Source organism: Geotrypetes seraphini, chromosome 9 (assembly GCF_902459505.1).
Source record: "Geotrypetes seraphini chromosome 9, aGeoSer1.1, whole genome shotgun sequence".
Lineage (NCBI taxonomy): Eukaryota > Metazoa > Chordata > Amphibia > Gymnophiona > Dermophiidae > Geotrypetes > Geotrypetes seraphini.
This window is the reverse complement of record NC_047092.1, coordinates 177,888,812-177,903,210: the sequence shown is the minus strand read 5'-3', so window position 1 is coordinate 177,903,210 and position 14,399 is coordinate 177,888,812. Positions and strand designations below refer to the sequence as shown.

The 14,399-nt window shown below is 40.4% G+C and overlaps 1 protein-coding gene across 6 annotated transcripts in view; it reads right to left on the bottom strand.

The window, feature by feature from the left end:
* ATP11B (ATPase phospholipid transporting 11B (putative)) overlaps positions 1-14,399 on the bottom strand; it is a 136,360-nt gene that overhangs the window by 105,533 nt on the left and 16,428 nt on the right. For all 6 annotated transcript variants that reach the window (XM_033957957.1, XM_033957955.1, XM_033957954.1 and 3 more), the window contains exons 2-3: positions 4,169-4,285; positions 1,583-1,672 (exon numbers count right to left, since the gene is read on the bottom strand). In XM_033957957.1, the coding sequence (XP_033813848.1) occupies positions 1,583-1,672; positions 4,169-4,285 (207 nt within the window). The remainder of the gene's footprint in view (positions 1-1,582; positions 1,673-4,168; positions 4,286-14,399) is intronic.

The following is a 14,399-nucleotide window of genomic DNA, read 5'->3' as shown; positions in this document are numbered from 1 at the left end:
ATTATGCGTGTTAAACCCCCCTACCGCAGCTTGATGAAAGGACCCCTTAGGCACCTGAAAAATTGGCAAGGGTTTTTGTTTTTTTGTTTCCATGAAATTTTATGGAAAAATTTTGTCAAAATACAGAAAGAAAAAAACAAATCAATATCAACATTATATCTTAATAACAATTCCAGTAGCGAAATTTCCATTACTACATAGTAGAGTCAAATAGAAATAAGAAAATAATTTCTCTTAGGTTGTGCTACAACCAAATAAAACAGGCAGAAAGATCATAAAAAAGGGGAGGAGGAGAGAAAAGAAAAGAAAAGGGGGGTGGGGGGTGGAAGGAACTTGTCTAACTTTGTCTTGAATCCCTGGAGGGTGTTTCCCCCTATAACAGCCTCCGGACGAGCGTTCCAGTTTTCCACTACTCTCTGGGTGAAGAAGAACTTCCTTATGTTTGTACAGAATCTATCCCCTTTTAATTTTAGAGAGTGCCCTCTCGTTCTCTCTACCTTGGAGAGGGTGAACAACCAGTCTTTATCTACTAAGTCTATTCCCTTCATTATCTTGAATGTTTCGATCATGTCCCCTCTCAGTCTCCTCTTTTCAAGGGAGAAGAGGCCCAGTTTCTCCAATCTCTCACTGTACAGCAACTCCTCCAGCCCCTTACCCATTTTGTCACTCTTCTCTGGACCCTTTCGAGTAATACCGTGTCCTTCTTCATGTACGGCGACCAATGCTGGACACAGTATTCCAGGTGGGGGCGTACCATGGCCCGGTACAGCAGAATGATAACCTTCTACGATCTGTTCATGATCCCCTTCTTAATCATTCCTAGCATTTTGTTTGCCCTTTTCGCCGCCGCTGCTCACTTGGGATATAAACTTAACAAGGTCCAGCAAACAAAACCTCATGACGTAGCAAAAATAAAATGTGTGTCTTGGAAAAGCATTTCATTCCTACTAAAAACAAGTTTTCCAGAATAATCAGTAAATGATCTTGTTCCCTTTCACTTGAAAAGCCAGCAACAGGATAAGGTCCAAAGTCTGCTTATAGATATCTCAGAAATTCAACTGTTTTAACGTCCTTTTAATTTTAAAGAGCTGCCCAACTATAAAAATGTTATCATTGTTCCCTCTAAATATGAGGATTTCAAAGCTATTTATACAAACTGACCAGTTTTTACCTCATTTAAAATCTTCTCTGTTACTCTATTACATTATGTTCTTAGAAATCAAATGTTCCTTTCACAGTATGGCAACAGCGCACAAGGCAGTCTAGTGATTAGAACAGCAGACAGTGAAGAAGGAGAACAAAAGGTTCAAACTCTGATTTTCCCAGTGATGTTACTTGTGACTTTACCAACCCACATCACCCTTGAATGTAAGCCCTCTTGGAAAGGCAGCTATCCACTGTACCTGAATGTGTAACTCGCCCAAAGCTCGGACTTGAAAAAAGGCGAGGAATCAAATTTAAAATGCAAATCCTACATCCAAAATAATAACTCCACCTAGCTTAGATGCTGTCAAAACAAGTAAATCTATGGATAGTTGGACCCTGAGTAGTAGACTTATTGATTAGTTACAATATAACTTACCTGAACAAGAAATATAATAAGAAAGTAGAAATTGGCTATTCTTCTGAACTGTTCAAATAGATTTTTAGGAACAAAATTCCATACTGTATACTAGAATAAAAAAGAAAAAAAAAACCATATTGTAACAAATGTTACATAGTATGTACAACATTGCATTAAATTACTGGAGAGCAATCTCAAAAGATTTCACATCACTAATAATAAAACCCTAAGGTTTCATTTTACCATCTCTGTAAATGATTTCCAACAAAGACTTTGAACCCGCACTTAATCTTCAGGTTAGAGAATGACATGGGGACAAATTTTTCCCCATCCCGTTCCCGTTAGTTTTGTCGCTGTCCCTGCCACATTCCTGTAAACTCTGCTTTAACTGCACAAGTTGCGGTCTGAGGCTTGTGCAGTTGAGGGTGGAGCTTGCAGGAAGGGGGAGGGACATGAAAAGAACTCATGGGGATGGGACAGGAAAATGAGTTCCCGTGGGGATGGGAAAAAATGTGTCCCCGTGTCATTCTCTACTGCAGGTACTGAAGCAGCCACAGCGCCAACTGGACTTGAATTTTCAAAAGGGAAACCAGAGTAGGGAATGTCTCCCTGAATATTTGATAATTTCTCGATAGGTTGGGATGACAAAGCGGTTACATTCAGTGGATCTGAGAGTTCTTAGTGGATTGCAGGTTATAAGCAGTCACATAAGGTAAGGTGGTTCCATTTGATTACAGTACTTTGAAAACCAGTAGCAGGATTTTTTTCTATTTTAAAAAAAATTAGTAAATTAAGATTTTTTTGTTTAAATCTTTATTGATTTTCAAACTTTGATAGTGCAATACAATTGGTAAATCATAAATACTGCATAGAACGCACTAATAACTACAATTATTACATTAAACAGTCATTTACTCCCACCCTCATCTTAATTATTAATACATATACAACTAATTTTTAATACAATAATACGTATGATGTGATTTCAATATTATAATTAAATAATTTAACTCCTCAAAGTACATTTCCCTCCCTGGATGTGTAAAGAAATCTAATGAAAAAGAAAGAAACATGACCCTTACAGTAATGCAACAAAAGTAGTCAATGGACTCCAGAGATCGGATGCTTTTCGGGGGCAAACAGCACAACATAAGACATCTGTTGATCCATTTCATCAGAAGGAAGCTTACTTTCCCAGCGATATGGAGGATATAAGATTGACAACTACAGTTTTGCAAGGCTGCATGAGCTCAGATAACTGCATCTTTTATGGGTTATGGAGTACAAAACAGTAACACAGGGAAAGAAACAATGACCTCTTTAATCAGTGGCTTCTAAGATTTATTTATCACCACAGTGTTGATATTCAGAGCAATTTAATCATCCAGAAACAGTTTCCGTTTGCCTATCTGGTGCCAACTGTTCATTTTCAGCAGTACTTAACCAGTCAGCACCGCTGAAAATAAGTGATTAGTGCTGAACTCAAAACCAGGTATTTTGGAGGCATTCCGAGGTGTTAAAAAGTTGTTAAAACACATGCGGACTGCTACCCCAAGTCCTTCCCAATTGGAGTCTTGGGATTCGTGACAGCTCTAGGCTTCGAGAAGTGTTTCCTCAGCACAGCGAGTGTGAGCCACCACTTCAATACCAGTTATTGCCTTCCCTCCTTTCACTCCACAGGTTCATCAAAAGCTGAATCTGTCCTTGCCATCTATTTCAGTGGTTCTTAAACCTATCCAGGGGGACCCTCAGCCAGTCAGGTTTCAAGATATCCATAATGAATATGTATAAATATATTAGCTTTCTGAGTTTTGAGATATCAATATATCATTTATTAATGAATTAAAGAGTCAAAAATTAATTTCATAAATTATCAACGTACAATAATTAAACCCAGGGAGGAAAAAGTACACACAAAAGAAAAACTGCATAACATTTTTGAATTCTCAACATATAAATTAAGAACCCAACATGGCCACGTTTCGCCATATGGCTGCATGTACAACAAAGCAAAAATTATGTGCTGCTAAAATATTATTCATCATAATTTAAAACAGATTTTAATTACATAAATACACCCCTACAAAATGTGCAATGAACTGAAGCTTACAAATGAACAAAGCTGTAAACACAAACACGCATTGATACATATATGAAAAATTGATTATATTGTATAAGTGATAATGCATATGTTTGTTTACAGTTTTGTTAACAATTTATAGGCTTAAGTTAATTGAACAGCACATTCTGTAGGTACATAGTAAAAACATATTCATTATAATTTAAACCACTACTTATCATTTCTATGTACATTACATTAACCAAGAGGAGACAATCCCTGCTTGCCAAACAGAACAACTGGCGTAGGGAACTACGAAGAGTGACAAAATAGCCATGGGTACTTTACAAGCTATATACACATTAATTAAATAACATAGTTTTATGCGATTGCTTTGTTGTAGATGCAGCCATACAGTGTTGGGGTTTTAATTTATAAACTGTGAATTCACATTTTTATATCAATTTTATTCTTATTTATAAGTTTTCCTTGCTGTGTTTAGCTCCTCTACTAGTTACACTATTAAATAAAATAACAACCCATACCTTGGATGATATGATTCTGTTGTCTGCAAATTTCTGGGGTGTGTAATGCCCATGTCGTGGAAACCGATTTGCTACATGTATTGTTCGGGTTTCACTAGGATGTGGTGGGTCAAAACCCTGGAGGAGGCAAAGACATATCAACTTAGTAAACAGAAAATAGAACTTTAATAGGTTTAATATAAAGTTCAGCACTGGCAGGGAAATTCCAGCACCTAAACTTAGGTGTCGGTAGGCGCTCTTTCGATGCCTAAATTAATTGAAAAACGCCGTCAGAAACAGCAAAACACCCTGCCGGCTCAGCTGATTGGGGATAACTTACTCTGCCGCGATCAGCTTATGGTTGCTGTGGGCTGGCATTAGGATTCTGCAGTGGCATAGATAGGGGGTTGAAATGTAGGCCAGGGTTTTCCAAGCCTACATTTCAGCCCCCTTATCTTGGCTGCATCAGGCGCGATTCTGTAACTGGTGCTGTCGAGTGATCGACATGCGACTGGCGGCCACTTTTAAGGCGGCCTACCAGGAGATTCTCTGGTTTAGTGGTGATTGGGCAGGCGAATAACCTGTAGTGCTGCAAGGCTAATTGCTAAGGGTTCCTGGGGATTGCCCCTGCCCAACTGCTACTGGACCATCAAGAAATCTCTCGATAGGACCTTTCAGAGGGTGGGAGGTGCCTGGACAACGCTGCCTTAACCCTTTCAGGACCAAGGGACATATTTGTCCCATAACTTTAAAATCCTATAAGTTTTGATTGGGATAGTCTACAGTTCTAAATTTGATATGTACGGATTCCATAGGATACTGCCTTTATGTAAACAAACTGGTTCCGACATTCATTCATTAGCGTCGTTGCCAGATTGACGAGAAGATTCACTTGCCACACTGTCCATAAGCCAGAAGTTTGATTTTTTACAAAAAAAAATAATGATATTTCACAAAAAAAATCAATTTTTTGGCATCTGCAAGCCCTTTTTACCATAAAAATGTCATCAAAACCACAAAAATTGGCCTACGATCCTTATGGTCCTGAAAGGGTTAAGGCCCAATGCTCCAAGCATAGTCAATTGTTTTATCTTGATTTTCTGCACCAATGCAACTTGCAGCACACACCCGGTGCACATGTTTGGGAATTTACATAGTAGTGCGCTGCTTTACATGCATTTGCATGTTTTGCATCACAATTCATGGTGACCTAAATATTGCTGTGGTATAAGACTTAAATATTGCTGTGGTATGTTAGGGCCCTTTAAGTCACTTTAAGGGGAATATAACCTGAAAAAGCCCTAATACAGCTTGCTAACTTGGGGGGTGGGGAGGGGGACGTTAACTACATACAAAAAGGTGATTTCATTTCCCTAGTAAATTGTAGCAACATAAAAATGTACCTTCCTCTCATACAGACGGAAGTTTGTGAAAAGATTAGTTTTCCAAATTATACAGGAGACCAAGGGCTCCTTTTACCAAGGTGCGCTAGCGTTTTTCGTGCACGCACCAACCCCGCGCGAAGTGCCAAAAAATTACGTCAGCTGAATACTGGCGTTAGCGTCTAGCACGCGCTAAAACCACTAGCGCAGCTTAGTAAAAGGAGCCCCAAGTCTAAAAATGCATTTGACTGCTGATTCCTGCAAAATATGAATATTTTTCTTCAGAAGATCTCCGAAGATACAATCAAATGTAGATGAAAAGTGTTCTCCAGTCTTTGCCTTAAAAATTCTAGTAATTTCAAGCTAGCTCTTTATTTTTAATAAGCTACTTTTTTTGCTCTGACAGTGACACACACTATCCATATTCCTACATGTCCCAAAATTAACCAAAATCTTATTAAAATACAATGTGCAAAAGTGAAAACAATTTAGGAATGAGGGGAAACGTTTTCATAACTCTTAATTTCTTCTTTTTTTATGTCCCCCCACCCCTTTTTTGTTTGACTTTTTCCTCTCCACTGCTCCTCCACATAAGATTTTCCCAGCTTTGTGCATCTCATTTTTATCTATTATTTTAATGATTGTGACATCATTAATAATAAGAATTTTTTAAAAACACCCCACTCCCTTGTTTCGGCACTAGATATGAAATTTCTGCAAGACCGCTAGAATCAATGTCAAGCAGAAGTAGCAATATTTTCCCTGGTGTCAGAAACACAACAGACAGCAAAACAATTATGTTACGGGTAGGATCAGGATAAACTGTTTTCTACAAGCAGAAGAAAAGGTGATAAGGTACTAAACATCCACTGCAATTCTATCGTATCACTAGACTCAGCTGCCAATGGTAATATAATATAATGTAATGTAATGTAATTTATTTCTTATATACCGCTACATCCGTTAGGTTTTAAGCGGTTTACAGAAAATATACATTAAGATTAGAAATAAGAAAGGTACTTGAAAAATTCCCTTACTGTCCCGAAGGCTCACAATCTAACTAAAGTACCTGGAGGGTAATAGAGAAGTGAAAAGTAGAGTTAGAGGAAAAATAAAAATAAAATAAACATTTTAACAAGACAGCATTGATCTAAATACTTTGGAAGGTAGAAGAGAGGAGAGAAAGGAATAGAAGCAGAAGGGGGAGCCGTTGAACAGTAGAATTCTGGAGAAATTTAAATGATAGAAATAGAACAAAACAAAGACAAAAGGCAAAACAATAGATAAGATTAAAGATAAATCATAAGCTGGAAAGAAAAATAAAATAAAACTTTGTCTTCAATCCACGGTTTCAGCGTCAGTGATGAAGTGGAGCAAGTAAGTTTAGGAGGAGCGATTGACGTTTCCAGAAAGGGCTTCTTCAGGGAAGAGACTTGGCCGACAGTCCCAGGATATAAGAGATTAATGTCCACTAGGGAATAATGAGGACACCATGCTCAGTGTAGATCTAGCATGCCTGCATAAGAAAACTCCTTTGTTGAATGTACTGCTTTAGGAAATTGAAAGCCATCTCATATTTCTTAAAATGAAAGCCCCAGAAGGGATCTAAAAATGGAAAGAATAACTATAGTGATCCATAATTCCATTGCTGAAGAATCACTTTGGTACAAGATAGAGCATTGATATAATCAAAAATGGCTTCACCTCTCTTTGCCTTTTACCTAACCTTGCCAATGCTCTAGAAACCACTCTTTCAGCTGCAGGTCCCTAAGCAAGCATTTCTTCCAAATCCACTTTGTCACCATATCTGCCCTTTTTATTATTATTATTTTTACATTGCCACACTGGTTTAATTATATGGACAACCTCAAATTTTTATCTTTCGGTGATTACAATCAAAGTGGTTTATATATTACATATAGGTATTTATTTTGTACCTTCAAGAAAATGTTGATAAGACACCTGTTCTGTAAGATGAAATATATGGTATGAGTTTGGCTGAGGGGGTAGGAGTGATGACTGTTGAGTGCTGGTCTTCGATGGTCTGGTTTGTCTCATTTGGCACAAGGATGTTTTGGGTCTCACAAGAGCTACACAAAGCTCTACTTACAGCAGCTAGACTTAGAAGCTTTCAATCTTGTTTTAATATATTGACTGCTAGGTCATTCTAAATTCAGGTTATCTGAAATTATTACATTTGGATCTTGCTTATTTAGAATATTCTCATTTTTGCCCCTTTAAAAGGATGATGTATTAGATATATAGGTAGAAATTTGAGGAGGTCTCCAACACTCATCCAATGGGTTTTTATGCCATGCAGCTTTAGGGTTCCCTATGACATAGGGATATTGCTCCAGGGGCACACTCTTTTCCCTCTCCCAACATCAGCCCTAAGATTTTTGCATCTAAAATGCCCGATATTTTATTTTCTAATGTAGAGGCTAGATTTCCAAATCCTTGATTATTTTTCTAGTATTTTAAGTTCCCTTTCATTTTAAGTTTTTTTTTTGTCAATTCTACTCTATTATAGATATTTACACCACCAAGAAATAAACATTTTTATCCTTTAAGTCTCTCTGTAATCTTGCTAACAAAGATATTGAAAACCACAAGTCCTAGCAGCAAGCCCTGCTAAATGGGATCAACATGATACACCATGAGTCACCTCCACCACCATTAAGCTAATTAAACAAAGAAAATAAAACTGCTTTCTGATATGTAATTTAGATGCAGTTTAATCAACAATACCCTGGGTGTGTTCTGAGGAATTCACTGTCACACATCACAAGGGTGTATGCTAAGAGAGATTTCATTTTACTTATCCTTATATTTGCACTTTTGACTGAAACATTGGTGGTGCACAATGTGGAAGGAGATGTTGTTAGGTGCCATCGACTCGTGCTCGAGTCACCTCGACTTGATGAATTGCGGATCAAAAAAATAAATTGGTTTTGTGCTAATCCGGAAAGGTCCTCCAGCGTCGTCCCCAGGGTTGTTTTCAACGTGTCCAGCCGTCTGATTGCAGGTCGCCCTCTTCGCCTGGTTCCTTCGATCTTCCCAAACATGATGTCCTTCTCCAGTGATCTCTCTCTTCTGATGATGTGACCAAAATAAGACAGTTGTAACTTCATCATTTGGGCTTCGAGTGACATAACCGGTTTGATCTCTTCCAGAATCAATTCATTAGTTCTTATGGCAGTCCACGTAGATAAAAGGGATTATTTTGTGGCTTGGAAGAACTGTAAACAAAAAGAGGCTCCTTACAGAGCCTCCCAGTCTGCCAACATCAATTACGCCTCTCAGCTCAGTTTCCATTTGAAGAGATATACAGAGCTGCAATATTTCTGTCTAGACAAAGTGTTTCACACATAGTGCATTTCGATAAATAGTTCTACAAATCCTTTTCAGTTAATACTGATTCCCATTTCCCCAATATACTAAACACCCATCTGGGTTGTCATAAATTAAAATAGGACAACCCCAAGCTACAGAGTTTACTGCTTTTGAAGTTGCTAATGTGTAATAGGGGTTCTATGTAATGAGCAGAATAAGGGAGATAGTTAATAAGTAGTAGGCTTTTTACCACACCTTAACCTACCGCAGAATTCACCAACGTGCAGTATCTCAGTACCACAGGTTACTGATTCACGTGGAACATAAAGGCTCTAGGGAGCCTTACAAGATCCTTGGTTTCCACTTCTAACCAAAGCTACCCTCTGAAAAGTTCCCAACTTTGAACTTACTACCCCTGAAGGGCTTTGACTCCCCTGCACAAGACCATCACCTCAAAGAGTTCTTCCCCCCATCAAAGAGCTTTCCTCCTGAACGCCCTAACTCTAGTACAGCACATCCGGGCCTACCTGAAGTATTCCCTGGTGATCTACTGTGGGGCAGGCAGGAGCAATCCCCACTTGCTCCCGGCTGGCTTTGAGTTCAAAATGCCTACCACAAACTCTAGTAGTAGTCTCATGGTACTACCACTAGCAAGCTGCCAAATATGGTACTACAAGACTACTGCTAGAGGTTGTGGTAGTCATTTTGAACAAGTGGACATCACTCCTGCTCACCCTATATTAGATCACCAGGGAATCTTTCAGGTAGGCCTGGAGGGGCAGCTTTAATGGGGAGTGGAGAACCGGGGGTTTGCTAAGGGGTCACACTTAGCAACCCAATGCTCTCAGTTTTTTGCTGGCATTATTTTTCCAGGAATAATGCAGTTTGCAGTGTTTGCTATAAGCTGAGTTATTGGATTTTCATAATAATGAGGTGTTTTGCATGTCTTTGAATCTTATTATGTATCCCACAGTAACTAACATGCATTTCAGTAAAATAAAGCATGTTATTGCAATTTGACACAAGCTAAGGGGCAAACAACATGTATTGTAGCCATAACACGCCATGATAACTACCCCCCTAAATGCACCTTCCTAGGGAGCTGACATTAGATAAAGGGGACTTGCGAGCAGCCTGCATACACATAAAAACTATCACAATTTTTTCCGAATAAACGCACAAATAAAAAATGAAGATCTGCAAGAGGGAAGCTCACTCACTTCCGCCACTGACGTCAAGCACTCCCTTTTGGCAGTGGGAGGGATGCCAACCCCTCTCTCCGTTGCCATCAAGCAGCCACCCCCTCCCTCCCCCGACACCCCTCCCCAGCAGAGGGAGAGATGCTCACTCCCTCTCGCCACCAAGCAAACCACCTCCCTGGCAACAGGCAGCGGGTGAGATGCCCACTTCTTCACTCCCCGCTGCTGTCAAGCATCCCCCCAACACCTGCCTTTGGCAGTGGGAGAGATGCCCACTCCCTCTCACTTCCAAGCAACCCCCCCATGACACCCCACCCGGCAGCAGGAGGAATGCCCACTCATTCCTGCTAGAGTCATACCCTCACCAACCTCCCCCCATACCTCTGACAATTCCCTCCCTCTCTTTATGAAGGCTGGCCAGAGGGATGCCTCCTACCTCTAGCCAGCAGGCCTGTTTCTTCAAAATGGCAGGCCTTCCCCTCCCTGGTGCATCCTGAGATGCACCGAGGAGGGGCCTAAGACTCTAATTGGCCCAGGTTGCTTAAAGCCCTGCCCATAGGATGCACTGGGAAGGCCCGCCATTTTAAAAACACAGGCCTGCTGGCTGGAGGCATCCCTCTGGCCAGCTTTCGCAAAGTTTCAAGTTTATTAGCATTTTATATACCGCCTATCAAGGTTATCTAAGCGTTTTTTTTTTTTTACAATCAGGTACTCAAGCATTTTCCCTCTCTGTCCCAGTGGGCTCACAATCTATCCAAACAAGTAAAGGGGGGGAGTCATCGGGGGTGTGACGGTGGCAGCAGGAGGGAGTGGGCATCCCTCCTGCTGCTAGGGGGAATGTCAGGGGGGAGTTTCTTGACAGCGGGAGGGAATGGGCATCCCTCCTGATGCTGGGGGGGAGGGTGTTACTTAGCGGCAGGCAGGAGTGGGCATCTCTTCCGCTACTAGTGGGGGGGTGTCAGGTGAGTTGCTTGGCAGTGGGAGTGGGCATCTCTCCCACTGCCAGGGGATGTCGGAGGGGTGTTTGCTTAACAGCAGCAGTGGGAGGGACTTGGGGTGAGGGTTGCTTTAGAGTGGCAAAATTCTCTGGTAGGTCTGAGCTTTCAAGCCTTACTTTCCTGTCAATGCCTGAGCCAGTGAGCATTCAGGCACTGACTAGAAAGTAAGGCTAGGACAACGAGGTTAGGGAATCATTCAGCGACAAAAGAGAATCGCCTAGAGTGCTCATTTAAATATTAATGGCCTCCTTGTAATACATTTACATGGCAGAGTCGGAGACTGCTAGGAAATTCAGAAGAAACTATAGTAAGCCGTTTTGATCATCCATCACTAAAATACATGAGTGCTAAACCGGCTGGAAGTTTTGAGAATCTTCCCCTAAGTAATATAATTTTGGTTTCAGTATGCATGAAAATCTCACGATTAGTAGAGCACAAACATCCTGTGACTCATGTCTGCCTCTACAGCACGCACTGACCTGATGAAAGGTTGGTTAAGTCAGTTTTCGATGACTCATTAAATTCCCAGCATGTTATTACATTTACACTCTAGCTATAGAATTACAAATGGCTGCTGAATCCTGCTATTGTGATCCTAGTTGTTAGCCCTGGGTAATAAAACTGCTTTATAAATCTGAACTACTTTTTTCTTCTTCAGTGAATATACAGTCATGTGAAAACACTGAAGAATAAATTAGGACACCCTCACATATCCTCCCACTTAAAGTGGCTCAAATCACACAGGTGCACATGATTAGAACATAGTTACTCAGCATTTTGAAGGAGGTTTGCCCTACTTAAACCTCAGACATTTAGTTTGGTGTGCTCATGACTGCTGCGGTGAGAGTGAACACCATGGTGAGATCAAAAGACCTGTCTGAGGCCTTCAGAAAGAAGATTGTAACAGCTTATAAGTCTGGTAAGGGAGTTAAAAAAAATCTCGAAAGAATTTGACATTAGCCATTCCATAGTCCGGAAAATAGTGTTCTATGGACAGATAAGTCTAAAATTGAATTATCTGGACACCAAAAAAGACAAAATGTTTGGCGAACACCAAATACAGCATTCCAGGAAAAGAACCTCATACCATCTGTGAAGCATGGAGGTGGAAGTGTCATGGGATAGGCACGTGGGATCTCTCGGAGAGAGAAAGAGATAATGGTTATTGCAGATGGGCAGACTAGATGGGCTATTTGGCCTTTATCTGCCATCATGTTTCTATGGTTTGAGGATGCTTTGCTGCAGCAGGACCTTGCCAGCTCACCATCATAGAATCCACCATGAATTCTAATGAGTATCAGAAGGTGCTTGAGGAACATGTGAGACCATCTGTAAGAAAATTAAAACTGAAGCTGAACTGGACCCTGCAACACGACAATGACCCAAAACACCAGTAAATTCAACAAGGACTAAGAAATGGAGAATCCTGGAGTGGCTGAGTCAAAGCCCTGATCTTAATCCTATTGAGATGCTGTGGGGTGATTTGAAACGGGCTGTACATGCAAGAAACCCCTCAAAAATCTCAGCTGAAAGAATTCTGCATTGAGGTGTGGGCCAAACTTTCCTCAGACCGATGTCAGAGATTGATAGATGGCTACAAGAAGCGTCTCACTACAGTTATTTCAGCTAAAGGGGGTAACACTAGCTATTAGGGTGTAGGGTGTCCTAATTTATTCCTCAGTTAGAATATACATTTTTGTGGATTTTTTTTTCATGAGTAAATCAAGGAAAATTTGTGTTGTTTACCTGCAATTACATCACTTTCTTTTCCAGAGATAAATAAAAGAAGATTTGACATCGATATGTGAACATTTCTTAACTGAATATTTCATGGGGTGTCCTAATTTTTTCACATGACTGTACTTTTTACTTCCAATGTGACAAGATAATTTATATGAAAAAGGAAGCAAATTAATATTTGTGCTAAAACAGAAGGAAAACAATTTAATGTGAAACCAGAAGTAATATGTTAAACAAAATTAGCTAAGGAGGTTCTCTGGTAGGAGAACCCTTGCACTAGGGAAAAAACAACAACTTTCAAATGACCTTTCTCCACTGCCACTGCCAATACTACTTACCTGGTCCCAGAAAAGTGTCTGTCATCCTCTTGATCCACCATCTAAACCTGCTGCCATTATTCAAGGCAGTGACAGATCAAGAGGACAATGGAAAATACTTACCTGGTTCCAGGAAAGTATTATTGCCGTGGCTCCAACTTGATATCTTCACCAGATTGTTCAGTTGCAATCCTGTCAAGTTGCGGCAATCAGATAAATATGCAGCCTACTACTCAGCTGAATAAAGTTCTTTTAGCTACTGCAGTTCCTAACCTGTTAGGGTCAAAGGATACGAAAGGGGAAAGGAAGGGGAGTGATTCTGGATTTAGTACATAACTCGAGCTTCAATGGACACCCATAGAGATTTAATGGGCATCGGAGTGTTTGCCCTGTGGCTTAAAAAAAAAAAAAAGGAGGGGGGGGGGGGGGAAGTCTGTACCTGCAAAAACAGATGGTTAGATGGCTTACCCAAGATCACAAAGAGTCATGGGGATTTGAACCAAGCTTCCCTGACTCTAAGCTTACTGATCTATCCATTATGCTACAAAGACTTGAGTAGTCTGATGGTAAGCCAGCATCCTTTTACAGTTTAGCATGTAAGGGCCAGTTAACCTTTGTGTACATGAGGAAGAAAGGGGCACTAGAGATTAATATCACTTTTGGTAAAACTTAGGGTGCGTTTGAAGAACTACCCTACTGTGGAAGCGCTACAGGTACACAGAAAAAGGGACAGAAGTTTCAGCTGTTGATTCACTAGGCTCAAAATATGGTTTGATATGTTGGATTAGAATCCCATTCAAGGTCTCGTGGAACTAGCTATTTTTTATGGGGGTTTGTGTGGGCTACAAGTTCCTATGTTCCCTATAAGCTGAGCACATGAGCATCACTCATACATTTTTGGAGCATCGCTCACAAAAATACTTGGTAATCTGGAAAATTATTGGGTTTTAGAACTTGTTGCTCACATGAAAAAAAATTTGCACTCACCCAGCTAATCCTTAGAGGGAGCACTGGACACAACCCCTTCATGAACTTTGAACACTTAAGGACAATAAAGCATCTTCCATGAATAAATCATGCTTTACAAGCAGAAAACAGCTATTATTAAACTGCCGAGAGGTATATTCATGTACATAAGCCAAGAGTACATACACTGATGTGATCCATGAGTGGGTGTCCCCAGGGCAGCATTTGGGAGGAGTTCCAAGATATGTGCATGTCCACATGGGAGCAGAAGCACAGTGTTGCACCTGTCTCGGAATAAGCAACTTTATATGCTATTA